The 25816-nt window shown below is 40.4% G+C and overlaps 1 protein-coding gene across 2 annotated transcripts; it reads right to left on the bottom strand.

The window, feature by feature from the left end:
• Window positions 1-598: 598 nt before the first annotated feature.
• HSPH1 (heat shock protein family H (Hsp110) member 1) lies at window positions 599-24057 on the bottom strand. 2 transcript variants are annotated; one of them, NM_001159733.2, is given in 18 exon segments: window positions 599-1460; window positions 1932-2093; window positions 3229-3348; window positions 3456-3563; window positions 4103-4228; window positions 4642-4779; window positions 5528-5659; window positions 6457-6662; window positions 8685-8818; window positions 10041-10147; window positions 11045-11273; window positions 12134-12378; window positions 12856-12989; window positions 13749-13848; window positions 15086-15208; window positions 16908-17048; window positions 22833-22890; window positions 23813-23959. In NM_001159733.2, coding segments are annotated over 18 exon segments (2571 nt in total). In that variant the 5' UTR covers window positions 23920-23959; the 3' UTR covers window positions 599-1259.
• Window positions 24058-25816: the final 1759 nt, after the last annotated feature.

Genomic DNA, 25816 nt, shown 5'->3' with positions numbered 1-25816 from the left:
TCCTTGGTCTGTCTGGTCTTAACTGGCCTAAATTCTTTGTTTTGTGGCTAATTGACTTTAGATTTGCCAATTTCTCATTAGTAGTACACTTGTCTATCTCTAAAGCTATCCACGTGGCGAGTTTTTCCTTCTTTTTTGTCTATTCAGCATTAAGCAACTAGTTAACCATATACTAGCTATTACACTGTATAGAAAGTTATTTATATCAGGTTACATAGGTATAAAAGTTATGATTCAGGTTATAGTGATATCAGGATATACAGATACATTAGGTTATATTGATATCTTATAACTCAAGCTATACAAGCACCTTGTAACCTAAGTTACATAGGCATCAGTTACAAACACTGTCCTATACTCTAATATCTGTGAAGTTTCAAGGTTCTTTCAGGTGTTTACAACCCTTGGGCCAAAGAAAAGAAAGAGGCATAACTCATTACAGGGCCGAATTACATTTGTCTAACTGTACAACTAGTTCTGTGCAAAGTGTGAGAGTCTTAAGCATGCTTATGACTCTCCTGCACAGGAACACAAAGCAATGGAGGGCAAAGCTTAGAGCAGAAGTACCGCAAACAGTTAAACTCAAGAGGTCAGGAGATACCAGTAAAATGAACTTTATTTCAAAGCTCTTTAAAAAGCTTCACAATAACACTAACAGAATTAGCATTTCCTTCATTTTATGTACCCCACATGAAAAATGTATTGTTTAGCAAGAGATGAAACGTAAGCGTTTCTGCATGCTACTAACACATTTCACCATCTCATTACCTGGTAAGTACTTTGGACTGCAACAATCAAAAACCTCAGACAGAAGGGTTTCTTCTGCAAAGTTCTTATGAAGGGGATAGACACTGGCTTTTTCTGACATACCCCATTAGATGTCCAGACAAAAGAAAACTACCTTGGCATCTACAAATGCCTAGAGTGTTTCGATTACAACCTTTTAAAGGAGCAGTACATTTCAAAGCAAGGGCTTCTTTTCATCTTTAGTGATGCAAATGGTTAAATACTGCACAGAAGCTTAGTATGAACTCACAATTCCACAGGAATCTGAAAGTTACCAAGGCAATTTTCCTTTTAGGATAGTCATGACCAACACTATTACTATTCCTCCTCCCACAACATAACATATCCCAGACAAGTCTTAAGAAAAAAAAATATACATAGTTTCCAAAACAATGCATTCCCACGCCCATCACATAGGACAGCCAAAACATCTTCTGTCATGGGATGAAATAATTTGCTGCAAGTGCAGTGGCTTAGTCCAGGTCCATGTTAATGGTGTTTTGATCATTTGGATGACATTCGCCATTTTGCTGAGGCATTTCAGAATTTTTGTCATCTTCTCCCATGTCTTCAGTTTTATAATCACTCTGCTCATTTAATGGGTTTTCCTCCTTGGGAGAGTCAACTTTTGGTTTTGGTTGTGTCACAACGGGCTCACAGACATTGTTTAATTCCTAAAAAAGATAGAAAAATTGTGGGTAGAATGTGTGTTAAGGAGCCACCAGCTTCACTAGTGCAAAAAGTCCTGTGTCCAAAAGACTGCTTGAAATTGGCTTCTGCATTTGTTCCCTTGAGTCCAAACTAACAAGTACTTATTGTACTCTGAAATAAATTAATTGGTATACTTTTTAATGTTCTGTATTTTTAATTTCACATTTTTTTTTCAGTACTATTTTGTCTCTCAGTAAAATGCTGAAAAACAACCCAAGTGTTTAAGGTGACTGGAAGACAAAGTATCTATGAGCTCCACAGAATTGTATATAGTACACTAGAGCTCCTCTGTTTTCTGATGGATCTCTTCCCTTCCATACTTTCTACCTTTCAAACACACTAGAGCACCAAGATGAAACTGGGGAAGACAAAAGGCACAGATACCAGTCTACTTCTTGCACCAACCTCTAAAGATAGTTTCTTATGGTACTTACCTGTAGTTTTGCCTTAATTTCACTTGAAAGCACAGCTGGATCCTGATCTAAGCTCTTCTTAGCCTGTGCACTCACAGCATTATTCATCCACTCTACCACTTCACTAACACACTTCTCCACTTTCATCATTTCCATCTCATCAATATGGATGTATTTCTCATCCTGTCCAAATACAAACATTTTGTTTGTAGTCAATGTCAAGTGTAACCAAGTAATGCCAACAAGTCTATCTCAATTATTTGTAACTTGCAAACCTCTTCCAGTGGTCAAAACAAATAGAAGCTAGCCACAAGGGAGACCCATTACAGCAACAGACAACAGGAAATACAGATGTCAATATAAAGCTTTTTTTACCCAAACGAACAAGAAATCTGGGTCACAGAGGGCATAGAAGCTTCACAAAAAGGTCACACAATAAAATATAGCATTCTTAATACATTCCCTCCCATTCTGGAGGAGCTACCTGCACCCAAGGTAATTTAGACATTGAGATTCTGATGTACAGGGAAAGGATCAGAGTTTTCAACTTTAGCATTCCCTACAATGCCACAGTTACACAATTAACAACTATCAAGAGAAGAACCTGCCCAGCAACACAACCAATGAATCCATATTTAGAATTCTTAAATAAAACCAAGTTGTTAAATATGCTATTTACAATGACGCTAGTTATTTCACATATAACACTACTAATGATTTCATTTAATTTTGTCATCTATAGCTGTGAAGACATAATTGTTTCTGATGTTAAGTCTCAGATTGAATTAGTTTGAGTGTTGTGAGCTGTCCTATTAAAATTCTTTAAGCTGAAATTCAAGGAGCAAATTTTCAGACAGGAATTATCAAGAACATAATCTAAAAATATCAATTAAAAAACCCAAACATAAAACCCCCACAAAAAACCAAGCCCCAAATACCCACATATAATAAAATCATGTTTTTTACTTTATCTGCAACTAGGTTTTACACTAATGCTTCTTGCCATACAATAATTCTTGTCCCTGAAAGAACTGAAAGAGGAGCACATTTCTAAAAAACAGTCAGATCAGTTTTTTAAAGGTCAAGAATCAGACCAGAAGTCTAAACTCTTTGTAAGAACACCTCTTCAGCCTGAAAACATCCAGAAGCAACTGAAGATATGACACACTTCGTGAGATTTTTTGAGTACTGGGAAACATTTGTGGTGTTAAATTTGTGACCTATATAGCAGCAGTTCACAGCTCATCTGAAAGTGCATTTGAAGCCCTCCAGCCAATGAGCCTCACTGAAGCGCTGTAGTTAAAAAAAGGCCACTTACTTTATTCCTGAATTCCCCAGCTATTGTAGCATAGTACTGGAGCCTGTGTCCCAATTCTTGTAATAGCCTTGGTCGTTCCTCTGCTTCTTGATAGCGCATTTCAATTGGAGTACCTAATTTCTAGAAAAAGCAATTTCTACATGTTTATGTGATCCATTAACATTCATTAATGTTGTTTAGCACAGTCTTTTGGAAATTTTGATATTTGGGCATATTAACAGGCCTACCTTTAAATTCTCTAATTTTTCTACATACACCTGCTTTGCTTCATCCTCACCCTCTTCATACAGCCAGCCTTCTGTTTCTGCTAGGAGGGCAGAGAATCCCTGCAGATCCTGTGTGTCAATATAATTCAACACATCAAGCATCCAAATACACACCAATCAACCACGTTTTTCTTGAAGTTACACAACAGAGGTAAATATACACATGAATCCTTAACCTCCCATATAAAAATTTAATTTCTACTGCAGCTTTGCCTAATTAAGTTACTTAAACCATGCCAGCTTCTGGATTGAGAAACACACATCTACAACAAAGGTAGCATTCACAGACTTTTGTCCTTGATTAGGCCAATACTTTGGGTGTAACTCTAATTCATGGTTTTGGTTCCACATAAAGCAGCACAGCTTCCCCTTCCAGTCACTAGCTCCAACTGGAAACAAAACTTTACTCCATTTGTGACAAAACCTTTTTTCAGGGATATGTATTTGTTATGCCTAAACCTAATTCTGGGTTAGTCACTGCCATCATTCAAATGAAGTTCTGGTTTTGCAGCTATGTCCAGGGTGGATTTGAGAAAGTTCAACCACGGTATACAAAACAGATACTTGGTATCAATATTTTCAGAGAAGTTCCTGAAACCATAACCTACCTTTTCACAAACAAACTTTTCATATGGTCCAGACAACTTGTCCCTGAACTCATATACATATTCCTCCACTGCATTCTTTGCATCATTTCTTTCTTTCTCCAGTTTATCTTGCATAATCATCTTTCCCTGTATACCACAGAAAATAATTAAAAAATAGCAATGTTCAAACAGCGTACTACAAAGCACAGTACCTGTAAAATCTCCCAGAGGCCTTGGTTCACCTAACTGTTGAAATTCTCATTACTGTGCAGTAGACTCATCTGAAGAAATGGCTTGCACTTCCCTGGATCACAACAGTTTAAATGAATCTGTGATACCATTCCATGGATCAGTGCTCTGACGCTAATTGCTATAAAGGACACTTCAAACCTTCTGATAAACATTTGTCAGTTATGTGTTAGAAGGCAGACAGTATGTTAGCTCATTGTTAATTGAGCCCACACTCCAGGCTGACAGTACAAGAACAGAGGTTGCCTTCAGAAGCAGGTGAATGGTTAACAACTGCACACAAGAAAGCAGTCTAAACCACACTAACTCACCTCTGTTTCAATATACATATTGAGGAGATCTTTTCCTAACTGCCAAACCAAGTTAGCTTCAATGGGTAGTTCCACATTCTTCACTTTTATCTTGGGTTTTTTAGCTTCTGGGGGCTGATCACCTTTCTTCTCATTTGTCTGAGTTAGAAAGAAGAAAAATAAGATAATTTTCCTGACTTATTTCTGATGAAGTACTACTATGATAAAAGATACATTAAGAGGAAGAACACACAAAGGTTTTTCCATGTTCTTTTAAAATCTTCAAAATATGCTCATGAGGCACTTTCCTTCTGGGGATTCCACCTCCTATCCTAGTCTCCTTACAGTCTGTTTCCAGACAGTAGGCACTGAGCTGCAGCAAGGACATTCCTCACATATATACCGTGTTTGCAGATTTTCCAGAAGTGTCCATATGTAATGTAGCAGTTCACTAATGATGCCGATAAGGCTTAAGATCTTAACCCAAAGCATTTTTCATCTCATACAGATGAAAAAACTAAATCACTAGCAACAACATGCAGACAAATGTTTCACATTGATTATTTCCTTTTAGGTTTATGAATTCCTGATCATGGCTTCCCTCAGCAGGCCTAATAAACCTGGCCTCTAACTGCTGTTTAAATTGAAATGTCTGCAACCCAAAGAAACAAGTTGTACAACACTGCAAGAAGAATTGGAAGTGGTAGATAAAGGCTTCTTGCACTAATCCTTTTGCAAACTCTGTACAAAAATCATCACAAGATACAGACATTATTTTTCACTGTAGTAAAGATGTGAAAATGAAAAAGGTTCCAACACCAAGTTCCTTGCTTTTCCTGAAATACGTTACCAATTTAAAAGCCATTAAATAGGATAACATTTTCAACAGAGTTAAAGGGTCACTCACTTTCTTGACATCTGGGATTTTGTTTTCTTCAGAGGGAGGTTCTGATGAAGGGGGAGACTGTGACGTTTGCTGACCATCAGTTTGTACCTGGGACTGTGTTCCAGCCTCACTGTTCTCTTGCTGGATATTTTTCTGAAATGAAAGCCCAGGCACAAAGGATGTAGAAGGCATGTGCACTTGCATTTAAGTATAGGGCACTTCACTTCTGACGCACATACGGTACAAAGTGCCCTACAAAGCATTCTGTGCACACGCAGAAACACACACGCTTCAGCTATGGAGATAAAGACTAGGTGCAAGTTCAGAAGGAGTTCATGAAAATGTTACCAGTGCCAGGCTTGCTGCACGATACTTGTGTGCGTGTGTGCACATGCTACCACTTTCTCTTACAAAAAGGGGCTTTTAATTTATTGAGTCATAATGTTTACTTTTTCCCCCTCAAAAGTATTAAAACATCAAGTAGACTATAACAATGTGCATTATTCCCCAGTGTTCCCCTCTCCTTCAATGCTGTAGAAAACAATTCAGCTTTCCCTTTCACAAAAAGCTTCAAAAAACTTTACTGATACAAAGGATTACACCGAAATTCTTTAAACACAAAGCACATGGATTATTAACAATCCAAATCTAGTTTTCCTGTTTGGAACAGTGGGATAACCGTGACAGCTGTAAGCAACCCCACCCTCAAACAACCGACCTGCTGCTATTTGGCACTTTGCACAAAAACTGATTTTGAAATCCACACACTTCCAAGACAGCACAAATTGTCTCTTGTTCTTGTAAAGACATTTCATGACAACTACACACATCATAAAATTAATCTCCTTTTGCTTCCTCAGAGGAAAGTATTTTTCTTCCAGAGTATGTAACAGCAGAACACACTTTCATCAGTCAGTAAGGATATTCACACACAAGAAAGGTCAACTTACATCACTGAAGTTTTCAATAGGCCTCTGGTCCTGAGCTTCAACTTCAGTCTCAACACTGACATCTTCACACTCTTCACTTTTAACTGGCTCTACCATAGATGCAGTGGACACACTGAAAATGCCATGAGTATTGACACGGACTTTCACTTTGACTTTAGACTTCTCTCCATCTTTCTGGGCTGCCACATTCTGGATAATATACCTACCTAAAACCAAAAGAATCAAAACTCACACAGTGGAATTAAGTAGGTATTATTGCAGAGCCAGGAAAACATCTCCCTTTTTCATAGACAAACTGTTTTCTAAATAGTTGATGAAGCCACCACGCTAATCTCATGGTCCCTCAAATTAACTCAGTACTAGAAAAAAAAAAAAAACAACAAAACTAAAGTACACTGCTCTTCAGCCAACTTCATCTTATAAATCGAAGAGCAGGTTCTCCTGACACCACTAATACAGAGTAAATACAAAACTGGTGCTCTCTGTGTTACTAGTGGGCTGAAAAAACTACTGAAGGGCTTAGTCTAATGCCAATATTAAGTGGTGCGTTTCTAACACAAGTTATTGCCCAACATAGAAACACTATTTCTAGAGGCCTTCCTTATACCTTCTAACATCCATGCAAGTCTGCCCTTACCTTTTATTCTAGGGCAGAACCTAATTGTTCTGTAACTACTGTAATACTTGAAACAAGCATTGTGAAACTAATAAACAGACAATTAGTTAAACAGTAAATGAAGAATCAGATGTCCTTGACATTAACTGCAGACATTTTTCCTTATGCATGGATTTACCAAAAGAGTGACCTGCAGAACAAAATGCTCACTTAGCTGCAAAGTACAAGTTCCCCAATCTCACAGGCCAAAGATACACATTTGCACACACCATTCCTTCAGCAACAGATCTAGACCACAAGGACACAAGCTTTTACCTGCCTATTTCACAGGATATAGAATATAATCCTCTCTCTTGTAAATCCAATAATACTGGAGCTGTGTGACTGGTTCTCCTTTTTGCCAGTCTCATTACAACTATAACTTAATCCATTAGTCATACCAATAATTTTGTTCTGAGCAAATAATTAATTGGCAACTGAGTTGAAACAAAACTGTTCTTTAGTTCTGCTCTTACCAGTTTTCAGAACAGCAGTTAAACAGCTTCTCATTTGTTAAAGCCAAATAAATTGAACACTGACAGATCCCACCACGAGTCTTTATGGTAAGATTAACCACAAAAGGAAATATGACATTTCTATAACTACAAAATACAGTCATAGAATCATAGAACAGCCTGGGTTGGAAGCAACCTTAAAGATCGCGTTCCAACCCTCCTGCCTTTCATTACACCAGGTTGCTCAGGACCTCATCCAACCTGGCCTTGAATTCCTCCTACGATGGGAAATCCACAACTTCTCTGGGAACCCTATTCCAGTGCCTCACCACCATTACAGCAAAGAGTTTGCTCCTAATATCTAATCTACACCAGCTCTCTTGCAGTTTTTAAAGCCATTCCCCCTAGTACTGTCACTACTTGTGCTTGTAATAAGTCCCTCTCCATTGTGCTGTTTTTCAAAATATATGGCACACAGCCATACAATATTTAATTGCATGTTTAGAACTCAAGAACAATTATTTAATTGGCCTGTCTTTACCATCAGTCTTTTTCTAACTAACCATGCTGTAAGCTCTTTGTAAGTATCAACACTGTCATGTGCTGCAATTTGTCAACATATGAAAGAACTGCTTAGAAATGTTACATAGACAAATCAATACTGTAGTCTTGTAGCTGCCACTATTTCAGACTGCTTTGATTGAAAGTTATTCAGCATTATGTCAATCCCAGAAGGTATAGGTAAAAACAACAACTAGTTATTCAAGACATGCTGGTTTTTATATACAGGAGATATTATTCAATTTTTCCTAGCCTGCTTCAGTAACAAGCAGAAAAGATTTTAAAAGTTACAAAGCTATTTTAGTAGTAAATGATAACCACATTTTAGTTGTAGGCATTGATTTGTTTCCCCTTGTTTCTTCATTTAGCCAAAGCAACATTATAAGCAAGAAAAATAAAAAATACTGATTCAGTTGCCTCAGGAAGGGGAAAATTCCAAGTCCTTTAGAGACAAAATCCTGAATATATACATCATAACCATACTGCATGAAAACAATTACTGTTTGATCACAAATTGTTCTATTGGAGACAACACTATTTCCAGGACAATTACTTACCAATTTTTGACTCAGGATATGGGACTCCACTAGGATCAGAATAAAAAGCTTCTAGCTCAAATGGACCTTTCCTATAGAATGTAAGTACCTTAGAAAAGGGTGCTGCATGATTTCTGCTGAAGACCTCATGAACTCTGTAATTAAGGGAAAAGTATCACTTTTAGCAGTGTATTGGAGCTGGAAGGTTTTGATATAGGGTCAAAACTCTTTAGAGGAACATTATGTTTTGGAACATTTACCCTTCTGAACAATTCCAATAAAGATACCTCACTACTGTACTGCAAGGGAGAAGGATTTACTGTTCTCTACTGTAATAAGAACTTGTCCTATTCCACTATTTGAGCTTGGAATAGTGTATTTTGAATCATAATTTGCACCCTTCCTTAGTCTCAAAAGGATAATTATAGCCCTGGTAATTCCTTGCTCATTTACGTTCCATGGCTCAGTTGAGAACCCTGACACCAGATTATTATTCATTCCTCAACATGACAGAAAAACAACCAGCTTTACTTCATGTTCTACAGCATGTCCAATATTATGCCAGCCTGATCCTAATTTCTAACTAAGTTTTGTCTCCTAACTGTGGAGGATCTCATCTAATAACCTAGATGTGAGAAAGTGAGAGCTTTACCTAGAACATGAACCCACAGGCTGCTCTCATAAGTGACAGAGCAATTAGGCCCTGCACCTCCACAGAAAACAGATGGGAAGAAAAAAAGGCTGAACTACAAAGAACATGAAAAAGGTATGAACAGATCCCTCTAGAACTATGCTTTTTCCACAGATTGAACTTGGAGCTCTTTACATCCTAGACAGCAATTGCATTTCCCACAGGCATGGCACAATTAGTAACAGATGTCAGTCTCAGTAGGAGACTGCAGCAAGAAATTACTCTTACAAATGTTAATTTTTTGCTAGGTGTTAAATTCCTCCTTCAGTCAGATAAATAGCATCCATATAAGTTCACAATATTTCCATAGTACATAACATTACTAGTAAATCAAGAATCTCAGGTGTCAGGAACACCTTAAGTAAAAAGCAAAAAGCCAGAAGGCAAAGTGGAATCAGGACCCAAGCACTGATCTAATTTTATATTCCTAATCCTGACACCCACATAAAGGCAAAACAAGATACTAGCAAGATAGTAGCTCTTGGTAGCTCTTTCAACTCACTTTTTTTTTTAACCTTTCTTTTTCAAATTTCAACCTATGTCTTTACAATCTTCCCAGTCAACCATCTCTGGTACATGGCCAATGGCTTTTCTATGCCAAAAACCTAGTTTAAATGCAAGCAAGAACATGACCCCTGAATTATGAAGGTCAAAAGCTTCGTGGAATGGTAGTCTGAGCTACCTACCCTTCAGTGTCCTCTGCTTCTGTGTTCCACAGCAGAGATATTGGAAAAGGTGTAGCATCAGTCACAGAAAATTCTCTCACTTTAAAAGCTGGAGAAAGAATGGCACACTGAAAAAAAAAAAAAAAACCAAACAAAAAAGCTTGCATTAAAGCTGGTTAACTCCTCTACTCCACTAGCCAAGACAGCAAAATCTTTTCAAACAAGTGAGAACTGGATTGATTTTGATAGGCAGAACTATTCCAATCCTCAATTTCAATGCAGTGTGAGCAAACTCACACACAAGTGTTTATGTGCTGTGTTAGCAGGCCTTTTGCAGCTTATGAGTAAAGGTAACACTAAGAAAATAGCAGTACTGTAAAAAATGGAAATGCTGCAGTGCTTAGGCCTAAAACAAGTATTTATCTAAAGGATCCTGTTTCTTTCCCTGAACACAACTGATTGCTAGCAATGGGAAGCTGTCAGTGAGATGGAGTAAAGAAACAAGTCAAAGAGAAGAGGGTGAAATAAGACAAGAAGTTAAAGGAGAAAAGGCAGGACATAGAATGACTGGTTTTCTTGTAAAATATAGCTGGAAACAGTAAAAATGGGAGGCAGACAGAATAAAAGCTTGTTTCACATTGATGGCAGGCTGGATACCACAAAAGTCAAACTTGCAGTAGTTTGAGCTCTCCATAGATACTCCTCATACCTTGTTGAGTAAAAATATCTTTCAGCTTGACAACAACTTAATTTTTTGGCATTAAATTCCCTAGATCGTATTCTTTTGAATAAGAATTCTACTTACAGAATACTGCAATAAAATACTGCAATAGAGTACTGCACCAGGGAGGAGTACTCTGGGCCTTTTAAACAGTAAAAAGACCTAGTGCACATGTATGTTCCCTTGAGTACTTTAAAATGGACTACTTCTACAACTTTTCATAACTGCTTCATAACTAACTCTTCATGGAAATGCTACCAAGAAATACATCTTTTAATTTCATCAAGTGCTGCCAGTACTATACCTGCAGAGCACAGCCTCTAGCTATGGCTTCATCTGCATTCAGTGTTGTACTGACATCCTTGCCAAAGAATTTAGCAATCTTCTCTTTGACAGCAGGAATACGGGTTGCTCCCCCCACAATCTCTACAGCATTTATATCTTCCACTTTCAGTTGTGTTTGTTCCATTAATGAAAGCAGAGGCATCTCTATCCTTTGCAACAGGTCAGCACACAATTCTTCAAATTGTGACCTAAGGAAAAAAATGGGATAAACTAAAGAATGCCTGTCCCACAAGAACCTTGCCTGGCATTTGTTTCCAAACTGTTGCTGACTAGGTTGGTTAACTACTCTGCAAAGTGACTTAAAACTAAACTCCTGTAAGTAGGCCAAGGTGGCAACCGTAGACAAGACAAAGTAGTCCACAAACAGCTGCTTTCAAATTTTTCCAAGCCACTATCAATGTTGTTGAATAATAAAGGTTTTGTTTGGCAGCTGCTATGTATTTGCCTCAGAGTAGAGGTTACAGATAAGAAATCAGAAAACACTGATACTTCCTTTATAATGAAAAACTGTTGCCTACATACTGGAAAAACCTACCACTCTTAGCAGTAGCTACAAGAACTAATAAATGAAGCTTGTGAACATGTGGAAGAGACAGACTTCATTTACACTTGGACCATAACCAAGTCATCACCCATAAGCACTGTTTCTGCCCTCCATTTCTCTACCCACATCCACAGTACACTAAGAACAGAAAAAAAGAAACAAAGCTTTAATTGCTATCTTAACAAGAGTATAGGGTTTAGGTTACCTAAAATATGCAGGTCTAAATATGCAGCCAACCCTCTGGTTTGCAAGCATCAATCTATGGTTTTAAGAACATATTCTACCGAAATAATCTAAACTTCTTATGCATGCTTTATAGCATTGAAACACTACTGAAGTAGCTGAACATCACACTTCCCAGCCTCAGCTATTCTAGCATTACAAAAATGCCACAGCTGTTCAGCACTTACACTTAATTTTGGCACGTTAAGTTTCTTTCAAACACTGAAAGAAACACTTGTTTAAAAAATATGGCCACTAAAGCCTGTCTTGTACAGAACTCACCTGTTCATTTTTCCAGATACATCAGTATCATTCATGAAACACTCAATATTTAGGGGAATGTCTGTGCTATTTGAACTCATTAGTTTCTTCAGTTTCTCACATTCCTGATACAGACGAAGAAGAGCCCGAACTTTGGTTTTTGGATCTAGTTTGTACTTTGATTTTATTTCTGCACAAAAGTAATCTACCAGTTTTCCATCAAAGTTTCTCCCACCAAGGAAAGGGTCAAATGCTGTCCCAAGTACCTGGTTTGAAAGAACACAATTATTTAGTTTAACATTAATAAAATCAAAGTGAATAGCAGTCTTCCAATATCAGCAAGTCCTCACTTCAAAATAACGTTGGGGACAGGTCAGCCTGTCTTCCGATGCATAACCACATTAGCCAAAAATTGATCTTCATTTTTACAGAGGAAATAAGTCTAAGTAGCTAAGTGACAATCCTAAGTATTCAAAACTTTGATCCATACACACACATTTAGATAAAGCAAAATAAATTATAGCACTAGTATTATGTATCTTACATTTGTGTATTGCAAGAAATTTACAGCTTGTTTGAAACAATTCTAATGAAATAAAGGACACAGATGAAAACCTTTGCCTTTAAACTCATTGCCATTTCCATGCATTAAATTATTTCAGAATTTTAAAAAGAAGGCAGATTGGTAGGCTATTTGATTCTAATTGCTTATAAACCCTTTTATTTCCATTTAATCTTACTACCTTCAGCTTACTCTTGTTGAATGCACAGGCTGATACTTGAAATGCAGAATGTCCCATATCAACAAATACAACTATCCGTGGCTTCTCTTCAGGAGCTGGAAGGTCTTGTTTATAAATTCCATAATTCAGAGCCACTGCAAAAGAAGTGTCAGATATTATCCACACAATTTCTAGTTTCCAGTGGCATACCATTACATCCCTGTAAACATTAAGCTGTAAGATCAAAAGCATAATGACAGATCCAGACTACAACCATGCAAGATATACTATCTTCATGGAAGCTTTATTCCATTAATCTAAGCTGTACGACCTGAAAAGCAGAATATACTCCCTTAGTCATGTATATGGCCCCTAAGCACTTGTTTGGGTTTTTTGAGGTTGTTTTTTTTTTTTTTGCCTTGCAAAGTTATCAAAAACATAGAACATCTTAACAACAAAACCCAAACTCAGTTTTGTATTTACAGTGAGTATCATCTTCCAAGCTGGAAAGTTTTGTCTGAGAGTTGTGTAAATGGTCAGCAGAGCCAAGTGTCTGTTTAAAACCCGACTATACTGAAAAAAGCCTTGGAAGCTATGAGGTGTTGATGTTTAATCAAGGAACTTCCTTTAGGAGTGTCTAAATCCTGCAACTGTGCATCCGGGCTGTACACTAAATGAACAAGTAGCCCAGGCACACATAGTGACTCTTAAATAAGTGTTTAAGGAGATAATTATCAGTGGAACTTGATCTCATCTACCCCTTCACACAGAAGACATTAAACCAAGAAAAGAACAGCAAGTTTTTCAAATATTTATGTCTCATATTTGCCTTTTCATTTACTTTTCTTAAAGTAATTAAATGCACCCTCTGTCCCACCTGCCAATTGCAGAAACTGCTATTTTACCCTGCTTACCTGCTGTCATGTCATTCATTAATCTAAGACAATTTAGACCAACAATCTGAGCTGCATCTAGAAGAGACCTCCTTTCAGCATCTGTGAAAAATGATGGAACCTGAAGAAAGTAGAGAGAATACAAAGTTTTTTCCAGAAAATGAGACATTACACCACTTTTTTGAAAGTATTAATTTAAAATTTGTATCTATTCCTCCTATTTGAGGAAGATCCTTACTGCAAGCCTCTAAAATGCAACTACCATAATGAACTGACACTTTAAATATTCTATTCAGAGATGGAATTAAACCAGCATCAGGTAGTTTACATAAGCACACACTAACAAGAAACAAATGAGTTATTTGTATACAAATGCTAATAACATTAAGTGCTGGTGCAAAATGTAAACTAGACATTGTGAAGACAGTGACATGGAATACCTTAACCAGAACTAGCAGGTATACTCCTGTCCAAACAAGGAAAGAGGCAACTAAAAGCGTACAGCAATGCTGCAGATGTGAGAAAAGCAAAGAAATGAGTGATAACAAATGAAGATAATCTATTTTGGTAGAAATTACTTCAGACAAGAAGTGCTAAGAAATTCTGAAGGAATATGCTGCTGAAAATTTTCTACAGCTCTCTAGCATTGGCATTGGACCGTACCTTCTGATGTCCCCCCCAAAGGGACACATGAAGAACTAGCTTTCCAGGTTCAACTGGAGAATCAACATTTCTAATAATAACAGAGCTAAATATTCCTAGATGCAACATGAGACAGACTTGTTCAGAGCCATTGAGAACAGAGAGGCAGGTGTTATTTTATACTCAGGGCTTTGCAATGGAATGAATGATCTTGATTTGAGGTCATTTTCTGTGCAGTCATAACAGTGAAAAAGAAAACAAGGTTTGCTGAAAGGATGAAGATAAATAGGACAGAAACTAAAATTTTCAGCAGACAGAGGGCAAATCTTTATAAACAATCGAAATTGTTCAAAGTTGTTATCAAATTGTTTTAAATTCAAGAAAAACACAAACATATGTATTTATTTCAATGAGTAGTTCGTATGCTTAGTCATGAAAGCAAGCTGCTACAGAAGGATATATACCTGGATCCAGAAACATTTTGGGTCCAGAGATCCAGACATTTCCAAGAGAATGAATTCATTAAGTTAGTCAGGGTCTGGAATATGGCAGCAGCCCTGGGATTTCTTTAAATCAAAAGCTCTAAAGCTAGTTAGGATTAATCCGTTTTTAAGTGCTTAGCAGAGTTCTTTTTCACTCTGCATGAATAGAAACAAAATGCCCTCGGATAGCTGAAGTTAAAAGACATAATGTTCCTGTGCACTACAATTACTTACAGAAATAACACAGTCTGTTACTGGCTTTTTCAGGTTACTCTCTGCAGTCTCCTTCAATTTAGTCAATAGCATAGCTGAAATCTGCTCCACACTGAAGATGTGCTCCTCATCCATGTACATGACCTGGATAGAATAGGTAAAATAATTCCGTTAGCTCAACTGAAGGAAAATTACATACATTTAATGTTCTTTGATACACTGCTGGCTAATACTCTATGAATCATGACATGCTTCATTATTTCATTATAGGACTTCAGTTTACAATTTAATTTCCCAGCTGAGTGTTTATAGAAGCAATAATTCCATTCTGTCTTAAAACATCAAGAACTTACCAACTCCATAGATTAAGGAAATGGCCAAAAGTGACACAAGTTTAACATGTGGCACACTATTAAGTAAAAATAGCCATTGTTTTTCAAACTGATGCCAAATGCAAAAAATGTACAGAAGTACTTGCTGTGTATTTTTCCTCGGCATTTTTATCCTTCTGCTCAAATATGTGAGGCGTCTCTGAAAGGAAGAACTGTGCAACAACAGTTCACCTATGCACTTGAAACAACTAAAAGCTTAAGATAAAGCTTAGACAAAGTTTATTTATTGCTCTTTTAGAAAAAAATTATTCTTGAAGCAACATTTTTATCATGCAATAGAATACATGACAATGATGAAGTGAAGCAACACGTTACAGCTGGTGCTTGAAAGTAACACTTCTCTTTTATTCATTCAGTATGATTTGGGGAAAATTCAGGCATTTTGGTTTTAAGAGAAAAATTGTTATCTGAACCTCCCAGTCTTATTGAATTTTACTGAATCAATTATTAAAACTTTTTAACCACAGTTAAATAGAAATAAATACTAACTTGTTCTCCAAGCAGCCTAAGAAAAAACAGAAAAACACCAAGTAGTAGTGTTCTCCCAACATTAGACTCTCAGATAATACAAGACTCTTACACACACAGATTAAAGGAAACCAATAATTTCCGTCTGAATTTATCTGATAACCGCACAAATCACAAACAGCTAAAGAAAAAGCATCTTCTCTTTTGTAAAGCTTGGCTACTTTTCCAGTCAGGCTTTTTTCTAATGTATACAATTCTGTGATACTGTCACTAGTTAGGACTGATCTATACTGAAGTTATGAGGAGACCAGTTCAAGCTGAAGTCTTCAACAGTGAAGCAGTGATTGTTATGCCAGCAAGGCTTCATTATCAGTAATTGTACATATTTCTGTAAATGGACACAATGTTATTAACTGCACCTATTCTATGAAAAGCTGATATTGTATCAATGAAGTCCTTGAAATATAAGCAAGAGCCAAACTTGCAATGTGATAGGAACTGGTTTTAAACACTTTTGCAAGTAACTGACTCCAGGCAGTCCACTAAAGACACACTTGCCACCCATTTATGGCAATCATTCTAAAGAAGAGCTCCAACTATTTTCTAAAGCATTTGTAAACTACCTAGTAAGTCTGCTGCAATGCATTCCACACAAAAGTGACAGAAATTCATACTTTGAAGTAAAACCATACGACCTTGTAATTATCTTAGCAGTTTTTCTGCCAGTGTGTTTGAGCTAGCAATTTGCCAACACAGCAATTTGCATTGCAGCAATTATTTGTAAATGAAACTTAAATTGAAGGTTAACATCCACTATTTAAAGATAAAGCTGTCTATTCATAGAAGAGCTCTTGTTTAACAGAAAGATTAAAACAACCTACCTTTAGAATAATTAAAAGAAACACGTATTTTCATGACTAGTTGCTGAAATGTAAAATTTCAGATTTAGCTACACAACCCAGAAAGATACACTGCAGATTTACCTTCACTCCAACTCCACCATTCTTCATGGGAACCAAATCATAGCTCAACTTTTCTTTTTCCTTCTGAACAAAAGGATCATTAAATGCACGGCCATGGAATCTCTTGAAGTTACATACAGTGTTGTGGGCATGAGTAATTTGCTGTAAAGAAATACAGGATCGTTAGAAATCCACTCTTAAATCAGCCTGCAATGTTCAGTGCTGTTCTGTATGCCCCCAAGCACAGGTCAATTTTTCAGACAACTGCCCACTCCCTTGTCACAGCTGTTTTATTTAACACTGGTAATTACTGTCTGGTACTTTTTATCAGCTCATTAGTAAGTTAGATATAGACTTCCAGATGATTACTTACTAAGGATTATAAAACTATCTCTGAAACCTTGAGACAACTGAGTGAACAATAACATGATCAACAGAGCCTACTTTAGTCAACTGATTTAGAATCATAGAATTGTTTAAGTTTGAAAAGGTCTTTCAGATCAAGTCCAGCTAATCTAACATAGCCAAGTCCACCAATGTTCCTAAAAGCCACATCCACACACCTTTTAGATACCTCCCAGGACAGTGACTCCACCACTTCCCTGGGCAGCCTGTAGAGATGTTTACAAACCATTTGGTGAAATGATCTTTCCTGCACTTTGTGCTTCTTTTAGGTTACCATAGATAGTGATAAGGGCACATGTGAGCTTCTTCTCCAGGCTAAACAACCCCAGCTCCCTCAGCTGCTCCACATCAGACTTGCACTCCAGACCTTTCCCCAGGTCCACTGCCCTTTTCTTGATTCACTCCAGCCCCTCAATGGCCTTCTTGTAGTGAGGGGCCCAGAACTGAACCAGGATCAAAGGTGTGGTCTCACCAGTCTGAGTGCAGGGGGACAATCATTGCCCTGGTCCTGCTGGCCACACTATTGCTGATACAGGCCAGGATGCCATTGGCCTTCTTGGCCACCTGAGCACAGCTGGCTCATGTTCAGCCACTGTCAAACAGCACTCCCAGTAGTGTTTGATGAGGTTGCTGTGACTCAAGTGCAGGACACCGCACTCGCTGAACCTCATACAGAGGCCCTCAACCTTTCAATCCAGCCTGTCTACATCCTTTTGTAAAACCATCCTGCCCTCCAGCAGATCAACACCCCAGTCCAACTTGGCCTCACCTCCAAACTGACTGAAGGTGAACTTGATCCCCTTTTCCGGAACACTGATTAAAATATCAAATAGGGCTGGCCCCCAATACTGAGCCTTGGGGAACACCACTGGTGATATGCTGCCAGCTGGATTTAATTCCATTTACCATAGCACTCTGGGCCTGGCTATCCAGCCAGGTTTTAACCAGTTAGGAGTAACACACCAGATGTGCCAGTCATCCCCCAATGTTGCCACAATGGCAACTGTGTCAGAGTTTTACTTTTGCACAGTGGTGTCAAGCTCCTCCTCTTTATTGCCGGCGTTGCAGGCCTTGATGCCTGCTGGCATGCACTTCAGCCGGCTACTGAGCCTGCCACTTTTTTTGCATAGGAAACGCCCCAATTCCTATGTGACCATTCTCAGGAGCTGCCAGTGTTTTTAAACAAATCAATAATAACCCTTGTGTCACTGCTGCTGCATGGATCTCCATCCCATCTCCACCAAGGCAGCAGACTGATGGACCTCACTAGAGCACTCTCTCTAAAGCACTGCTGTGGAATCCTTCAGGCTTATCTCTAGCAAATTTGGTTGTATGTCTTTGCCCCTCCAAATCTAGCATAAAGCTCTCAGCGATCCCTGAGCTCCTGTGCAATGATCATTTCCCCCCTCTGAAACAGGTATACCCTGCCTGTTGCTACCAATCCTGCTGTCATAAAATGACCCATGATCAAAACCCCCAAATTCTGCCAATGGCACCAGGCTTAGACATTGGTCTGCTCGCTCTTTGCATTTCCTCCTTCATTTCCCGCAACTGGAAGGACAGAGATCACATGATAGCACTATTTGTGCTCCTGATCCCTTAAGAAGTCATTCCAAGGCCCTGAAATCTCTCCCAATCGCCCTTGGACTTCCTGGTGCAACCTCATCACTGCCAACCTGAGAAACCAATAATGGATAATTATCTGACAGCCATACCAGGGTAGGAACTTGGACCCCAGAGAGGCAGCAGACTTGCCTAAGAAGTGGCTCCTGCCAGCATATTGGGCCTTCTGCTCCCTTCCAAAGGGAGTCTCCTATGGCAATGTCCTGTCTCTTTTTCTTCAGGGAACAATCTGTCACCAAGGTTAGGTTGGCCTATCTCTTCAAGTCACTGTTTTCCAGCCAGTGGAGAAGAGAGAAAGGAACCCCCTGTGTGTGTGTCCTGCCTGCCTCCCAGGCACGTCCCAGGGAAGGCAGGGTGCAATTCCACTATATCATCTCTCTCTCACACTCCCTGATAGTCCTCAACCTACTCACCTCCCGCCAGAGTTCTATCACTAAGTGGAAGAGTACCTGGGCACATTCCCACACCTGTGCTAAGAGGCACTACCCATTACTGGTACTGAGAGCAGGGCTCACCCTGCAGGTGCCACCCAGTACTGGCAGTACCCAGTGCCACCAGTGCTCCTGCCAGCACTGTCTGAGCAGCTGTGCCAGCTGTGCCGGGTGTGGAGCTCAGCGAGGCTGTGGCTTTCTGCCAGGTGGGTCCCACTGCTCCCTGGCTGGGCTGGCACTGCCTCAGCACCCCTCTGTACACTGCGGTGCCACACCCTGCTCACCAGTGCTCCCTAAGGGCTTTTTATTTGGAGGAAACTGCTGTTGTTGCTCCTGGCCCCACCCAGGTCCCATCAGCCACTGCCACTCAAGCTGCAGGCTTCTGGCAGCTCTTGTCTCCCCATGACACTCCCCAGTTCAGGAAACCCCCCTGTGCACTGCACTGGAACATTCTGCTGCTGATTGTGCTGGAAACCAGAGCCACTCACCTTACACCTCACTTCTGTCACCCTGGGTGACAGAACTTAGACCAAATTCAAATGTTTAACATGTGAAGCTGGTTTCTCTGTTTGTAAGACCTCCAACCCAAGCCACACCACTTCCACTTTAAACATTATTACATTAAGTGCAAACAAGGGCGTTCCTAGTTACTGTCAAGCTTAAATGTCCCCATACATTTCAATACTTTTTCCTCCCTGAGCTACTTTGAAATCACATCATTTTCTTGTTCACACTCACCTAGCAGCAACTCAAATTCTTGCACTAGACCAGAGAAGAATACAGTGCATAGACAACTTGGAACTTTTTTTGCTAACATCAGCTGGAACTATGTGCTAAACTACAATGCAAGCTCCCAAGAGCAAGCGAAAGAGAAACGTTCATTATCAGAAATGCAAAGCACAACAGAAACTAGACAACTAGAGCAGCCTAAGAAATAATGCACATATCTCAGAGTATAATTAATACTATTTTATTAGAGAGAAATTATAAAAGTGTGTTATTATCTACAGGATAGAATAAGGCAGGCACCAACAGACTGCATGATAGCGTCTCATATGCTGAGCATATCAAAGAATATTTCTAGCATTCACCATCCCCACAGGAAAGCATCAATTCCTTGTTGCACATAAAGTTTTCCACGACAAAATGGAAGAATTTGAGCTACATTTTGTATTACAAAGCTACTCAACTAGGACAGTTCTCCTACAGAAAAGGTCCCTGACAAAAAAAAAGGAGGTCAATACTCCCACTAACAAACAGTAACTTTCAGACAGCTGTGTCAGTGGAAAGATGCCACACTTGGACTGCCTGCTGAGAATCATCCTTGATTTATTTTAATCGAGGATTAACATTTTAATTGCATTTTTAATTTTAATTTAATTTTTAATTTAAATTTTATTTTAAATTTTATTAAATCAAGGATTTATTTTAATCATCCTTGGTTTATTCTAATCACTGAATAGTGCTCAGCAATTAATAGTACGAGCACAAGTCAACACAGGCCAAAAATCACGCCAGGAACTATTCCAGTACTTTAATGTGGTTGAGTAGTTAGGTTCCTGTGTTGAAGATTGTTGCCCAGCATGGTTTTATTTATTTGTATAGCCACAACTTCAGAGTGCTTGAATGCTATGTATTTCACAGCTGTATGGTTGAAGAACGTAGCAGCAGGAATTATTACCATGTAGTGGGTAGAGAAGCGCAAACACTCTGGCAGCTTTTATAGCCTAATTTAGAATTAACCTCAAAGCCTTTTCTAAGAGAACCATCTTAAGATATTTTTAGAGTAATTGTATGCCATTAGGTCTGTAGCATGTTTTAATATCTTCCTGCTTAGTCACAATTAAGAAAGCTAAGAATTATGGTCTGTTAACTAATGTACCATTCTCATTTCCAGTGATACCACACTTACCTAAAGGTTACAGAAATACTCTGAAAATCTGCTCCAGCAGTAACTTCTCAAATATTAAAGAGATCACCTTCTAGTATTTTGAGCTCTCTCACAAAATCACACTGTAGAAGTCACCGGTCAAAACCTCCTTTTCTCTATTTTGTGGGATTTTTTTGTCTCTGCTTTTTTTTTTTTTTCCCAAATGAAAAGAATCATTGTACTCCTTGATTTAAGACCCTCAGACACCAAAAATCTAACTCTCAGTAGTCCATGTCAGGAAATTTACACATTTGCAAAAGAAACACAATTCACATCTCAGGTCATCAGCCAAACTGAACCACTGACAACTATATCTGTCATCTTTTATCATTTAAAGTATTAAATTCATTTTTCTTGGCAAAAATATTTAGCTTCAACTTCTAGGAGAGCCAAGCATGAAACACTCCATCAGTAATATCATACAGGTTAATCTGAAGGTAACTAAAGTCACAGGTGCTCATCACTGCACATACATACTTGTAAATGCAATCTAAGAGAATTGGCCACACTTGCAGATTAATTCATGTTTTCCACAGCATCTACTGGAACAATCTAACAATACTGAAACATGCTTGAGAGTACATCAGGTTCAGATCATTTCCCATTTTCAGTAACAATAAATTTTTGCACACTAATGAATCACACTAGTTTCTGACTTGCAACAATGTCAGAAGCCAACTCAGCAATGCTGAAATGAAATTTAAGAAAAAAACCACAAACACATGTGTTTACTTCATTACTCCAAATGCTAACCTATAACTGAATGTGCATGTGCTTGTTAACATGTAAAGTATTTGTATTGCCTCGGCTATTCAAAACTAAGAGGAGTGCTATTACAGTGCAATGAAGTCTCCTTTAGTGCTCTCTCCATGGAAACCCACTGCAGTCCTTTTGCTACATGAGAGAGATGCACAGGCCAGCGGAGGCTGCATGCTTGATCTCCCAGCAGCAGTTATGTAACAGCAAACAATACCTAAGGATTTATTTAATCATTACAGTTTGTTATTCTGAGACTTGTTGGAATTAAGTTCTCCTTCTAAACTGAAAATACTACTTTCACGAAGAAAACATTCAACCTTTCAGAGCATGTCAATTAAAAAAAAAAAACCAAAAAAAAACCCAAAATAAGGACTTGCATCTTCAAAACCAGAGGCATTTAATTTGCAGCAAATCCAAAGGTAGTAAGGTACCCTGAATAGCTTTAACAAATGTCTCCCCTTACATCCAATTTTAAGAAACTATGCACAGCATTTAAACTGTTTTCTTTCAAGTACAAGGGAAATCCTATATACAATCATTAGGAAAAGAAATCCAGTAAACCTAATTTGTCAGAATATGAACATATTCAACTGGAAAGTATTACATTAATGAATGAGAGAGCAGAAGCATTCTAGCAAAAACATCCTACATTTCCCCAAAGAAAGCATGGCAGCATAGTGCAGCATTTCTAAAATAAAAGGCTCAACATGAAACTGAGGCTGTTTGGCTTCAAAAAACACAGCCAACTCTCTTTACACCCAGTGATACTTCAACAGTTTGCAGCAGGAAATTACCTACCTGGTTTTTAGCTGCAACACCAATAGCTCTGTTTTTGGATCCAAATGAAACCACCGACCTGGAAAGAACAACAGGCCAATTAACTCAGTCCTGACAACAAACACAACTGAGAACTGTCACGGACTCATTTTCTACTACTGCAGATAAAACACCTAAGTCTTTCCGTCAAAGTGTCATTCTTTGAGTTTGCACTAAAAAACTACGGGGAGACTTTTATCCACATTAAAGCCTTGGCCCGAATCCAGGACCTTTCACAATGGCTTATCCAAATGGCAAAACAGGACGATCGCAATTCAGAGCTCACAGCCAGTCTATACCCTACCCGTCTGTGCATGGCTGTTTCTAACTTGTCAACTAACTCCCGCTTTGAGCCAGAGGCTTTCTATATCTAACCTCTGACTAAAGGAGAGCTGCCCTGGAGCAGCTGGCAGAGCCCAGCCTAAGCAGCACGAGTGGGAGTGTGCTCGCCCGTGTCCCACTTAACCCAGCTGCCCCCACGGGCATTCTCCCGGCCGCCCGGCGCTCCCAGCCCGCCGCACCGCGACCCGCGGGGCTCCGGCTCCGGGAAACAGCGCCAGAGACCGGGCCGGGAGCGGGACTCGGGGAACAGGGAGGGTCGGGACCGGGGAGCGGGCGGGGGGTCACAGGGGAAGAAAGCGGATGGGGAGCGGGACGGGGGACACAGAGCGGGTCAGGATGGCAGGAGGGGTTCAGCGGGACACAGCGGGTGAGGGGATTGGAGCACACAGCGGGTTGGGGCGGGAGGGGAGCACACAGCGGGTCGGAGGGACACGCAGTGGGCTGCCGCCCGGCCCCGCCACCCGGTAGCTGCCCGCCGGCAACCCACGGAGGCGGCGAGTGCCGCGGAACGCGCTGGCCCCACACAGCAGGAACCCCACCGCGAAACTTCCAGCACCTTCTCCACGGCGGGCGCTCCGCCGGGCACAGACCAGCCCCCGCCCGCGTCCCCCCCTACTCACGGCGTGCACCGGTCGCTGAACTCGTTGGCGACGGTCTCGATGCCGCCAGCCCGCGCCACGGCGATGTAGCAGCTCTGGAAACCCAAATCAAAGCCCACCACGGCCATGGCCCCGGTGCCAGAGGGAGGTCCCCGCTCTGCCCGGCTCACTCCCGGTGCTCCTACGGCCGCCGGTCCCCTTAGCGTGCGCGGGCGGGCGGGCGGGGAAGGGACGCAGCGGCGCCGCCGCTGCTTTAAATATGACAATGAGGCGAAGTTTCCAGAAACTGCGGCAGCCACTCACCGGCTCCACGTGCGGCTTCCGCTTCCGCCCTCGGCCGCCTTCTCGAACAATTCCCGCCAATCGGCGGCGCCGGGCGCGGTGACGCGCGCCGTTCCCATGGCGACCGCGGACGCCGCCGGCCCAGGCGGGGCGGGGCCAGGCGCGCGGGGCGGTGCCGCGCGGAGGGGCGGCGGGGGCCGGGAAAGGCGGGGGCCGGGAAAGGCGGGGGCCGGGAAAGGCGGGGGCTCCGGCCCGGAATTGCGGGGGAAGGGGGGTCGAGCCGCCCTCCGTGACAATGCTCCCACTTCAGTACACTGGGCAGCCTCTCTAGTGCTCTTTGTCACGTTGTTGTAGGTATCTCCCCCCTGCGCTGGCAGGCGGAATATGCTAATTGTACGCATCACTTGCTCTCTGCAGAGGGCTTTTGTCTCGGTGTGCCACAACCCACCATAACATAAATCTTCTGTTGCCTCCTAGCAGTCCAGCTCTACCTTCTTGTGCAGGACCCCATCCCTGCTAGAAGAAGCCTTAACTTTCTGCGTTCCATATGGAGGTGTGGTGGGTACACAGACCCTGATTTCGGCTGTCGGCAGTACATCCATCACAGAATCAATCCGGTTGGAAAATATCTCTGCGATCATTGAGTCCAGCCTGTGACTGAAGCATAACAACCAGACTGAGTGCCACATCCAGTCTTTCCTTAAACACCTCCAGGGACAGTGAGTCCACCACTTCCTTGGGCAGCCCATTCCAATATCTAATTGCCTTTTCTGTGAAGAAATTCCTCTTAATGTCCAGACTCATATTCCCCTGCACAGCTTAAGGCTGTGTGCTCTCTGCATGCTAGGTGCTGCCTTTCAGGTCCTGCCTGTTACAAAGAGCAGGGAGAGGTGTTTGCACTCATTGTCCTCAGTGTCCCTGCATGGAAGAAGCAAGATATTCCCCCCACCCCCCCAGCTTTTCAGGTACTGTTGTTCGGCAATTTCTAATAAAGCTTTGCTTCAGAGTTGAATAACATTCAGCTCTGATGGATTTTGACCCCTCTTGAGGCTGTATGGGGAGGATTTGGTCTCCTAAAATAGTGTTTGCCTGTTTCAGAGGAGGCACAGGGCTGAAAAATTCATGAGACCAGCGTGACTAGCTAAGGATGCAGCTTCTAACTTCAGAATGAGCTGATAGGTTGGCCTGATAGATGTGTGTGTGTGAGCTGATGAGGTTTTATGTCCTTACTTGACATGGTAAATATTCATGATAATGTATTTCCAGCTTTGAATGAGGAGATAGACTTCATCAAAGTATTTAGCTGCTTAAATATCCTGATACAGAAATGCTTAAAGTATTTAAGCAGCCTTTGTGAGTGTCCAAAATCCTTGTATCCTGGATAACACTTCTGTAGAACTTGAAGATGAAAAACCAGTCTTTTTGTGTATTAGTTCACCTGTATGTCAGCTGTCACCCTACCTGAGAAGAAGCAACATTTTTAGTGATTAAGAAGTCCTGTTCTGGTAAATTATGGACATGCAGCATATCTGGTGGTATAAGTGTTGCCATAGATGATAAAACTAGATACCAAACATTCTTTCTGTTTTTTCTCTTTTGTTAGAAATTGTTTATCCTTGAATAGAAAAAGAAGAAAACTTGACTGTTTGCCCAGATTTGCAGCTGCTCTCTAAAGGGAGGAAAAGATCAGCAGCGAATTTGGAAGTTACCCTGCTGGCACCATCTCTGATGGTGCAGTGCAGT

Source organism: Taeniopygia guttata, chromosome 1 (assembly GCF_048771995.1).
Source record: "Taeniopygia guttata chromosome 1, bTaeGut7.mat, whole genome shotgun sequence".
In the NCBI taxonomy this organism is placed as follows: domain Eukaryota; kingdom Metazoa; phylum Chordata; class Aves; order Passeriformes; family Estrildidae; genus Taeniopygia; species Taeniopygia guttata.
Note: the sequence above shows the minus strand (reverse complement) of the source record. Positions and strands in the feature narration are given on the sequence as shown.

What these genes read in the sequence shown, in the direction of transcription:
- HSPH1 (XM_012569648.5), bottom strand. Translation starts at nt 23,919, where the DNA reads ATGGCCGTGGTGGGCTTTGATTTGGGTTTCCAGAGCTGCTACATCGCC. An exon ending in TTCAGCGACCGGTGCACGCC is followed by an intron (nt 22,891 to 23,812) that starts GTGAGTAGGGGG and finishes TGTTCTTTCCAG; the next exon opens with GTCGGTGGTTTCATTTGGAT. An exon ending in AAATTAAGGCAAAACTACAG is followed by an intron (nt 1,461 to 1,931) that starts GTAAGTACCATA and finishes TATCTTTTTTAG; the next exon opens with GAATTAAACAATGTCTGTGA.